Source organism: Austrofundulus limnaeus, unplaced genomic scaffold (assembly GCF_001266775.1).
Source record: "Austrofundulus limnaeus strain Quisiro unplaced genomic scaffold, Austrofundulus_limnaeus-1.0 Scaffold179, whole genome shotgun sequence".
Taxonomy (NCBI): domain Eukaryota; kingdom Metazoa; phylum Chordata; class Actinopteri; order Cyprinodontiformes; family Rivulidae; genus Austrofundulus; species Austrofundulus limnaeus.
In genome coordinates this window covers 233,502-234,869 of record NW_013952581.1, presented here as the reverse complement: position 1 = coordinate 234,869, position 1,368 = coordinate 233,502, and the positions used below count along the sequence as shown (strand labels likewise).

At 46.4% G+C, this 1,368-nt stretch overlaps 1 protein-coding gene across 1 annotated transcript in view; it reads left to right on the top strand.

The window, feature by feature from the left end:
* LOC106524202 (uncharacterized) overlaps positions 1-963 on the top strand; it is an 8,410-nt gene extending 7,447 nt beyond the window's left edge. Inside the window, exons 3-4 of the mRNA XM_014017916.1 lie at positions 263-443; positions 529-963. Of these exons, the coding sequence (XP_013873370.1) occupies positions 263-443; positions 529-823 (476 nt within the window). The 3' untranslated portion in view covers positions 824-963. The remainder of the gene's footprint in view (positions 1-262; positions 444-528) is intronic.
* The last annotated feature ends 405 nt before the right edge of the window (positions 964-1,368 follow it).

The following is a 1,368-nucleotide window of genomic DNA, read 5'->3' as shown; positions in this document are numbered from 1 at the left end:
ATAATCATGTCTTGTGATTATTTGACAGTTTTACATTTAAACTGTAAGTGTATTTAATTTAGTTATGATGTAAATACAACACAAATTAAACCAAGATTTAGAATAATTATCATTTTGATCCGTACATTGGTAATATCTGACTGGGCCTCGTGTCACTTTATGTTCAATAAATTGGGCCCCGAGGTCAAAAAGGTTCAGAACCCCTGWTTTAGTGCTGGATTTTATGCATGTTTTTATTATTTTTATCTTTTATCCCAAACAGCCATACAAGCTCGAGCTCCCAGCCGGACTGTGTGCTGCTACACAGAGACCTTCACGGAGCTGTCGCTTCCCCAGAGCACGACCTCACCGGTGAAAAAAGTGAGGAGACAAAGAGGCGGAGCTTCAGCCGATGACTCCTCCAGTCATCAGGATGCAAAAGAACCGACGGCACCGTTAATGACGTGAGATAAAAACCCTTTTTTAAAACTAAATCTTTATTTGTTGTTAAAAACGAACCAACGTTCGTTTTTCTTCTCGCTCCTCCAGCTCATTCAGTGACGTRGCCCCCTGGGCCCAGGACCAGACGGACTACGTTGTTGAAGAGGAGCAGCTGCTGGAGCTGTTCGGGACGTGTCCTCTTTGTAAGCAGAGCTGCACCGTGGAGAACACCACCACTGGAACACTCGTGCACATCAACCAGCAGTGTAACCACTGTGAGTTCACCAACAAGTGGTGCAGCCAGCCGCTGGCCAACAACCCCGAAGGAGACGATCAGCCGTGTGCTGAGCCTCTGTCCAGTGGATCCACCGGTCCTCAGACGTCTGCTGAGAAACAAACATAATGTTTTGTTGCAGCTGCTACACTACAGTGTGTGGAAGCCCACTAGTGATTAAAGCCCGTCTGTCAGCAGGAGCTCTACTCTCATAAAAACTGTAAAAACCTTTGTTTTCATGTTCTTATATTAAAATYTGACTTCATTCACCTGGTATGACATGTTCATATTTATCAAATATACTCTAAAATGATACATTAGTAACATAACAGTAGGTCATTACTTTCTAAAATATTTGTAGATCATAATTGAAACTGACTTACCGTATTTATTCATGTATAATACGACCCCCTCTCCTTGGGCTGCTACCTTATCGTGGTGGAGGGGTTTGAGTGTCCCAATGATCCTAGGAGCTATGCTGTCTGGGGCTTTATGCCCCTGGTAGGGTCACCCATGGCAGACAGGTCCTAGGTGAGGAACCAGACAAAGCGCAGCCCGAAGACCCCTTATGACGGACGTAAACATTGGAATCTGGCGTTCCCTCTCCCGGACGCGGGTCACCGGGGCCCCCCCTCTGGAGCCAGGCCTGGAGGTCGGGCACGATGGCGAGCGCC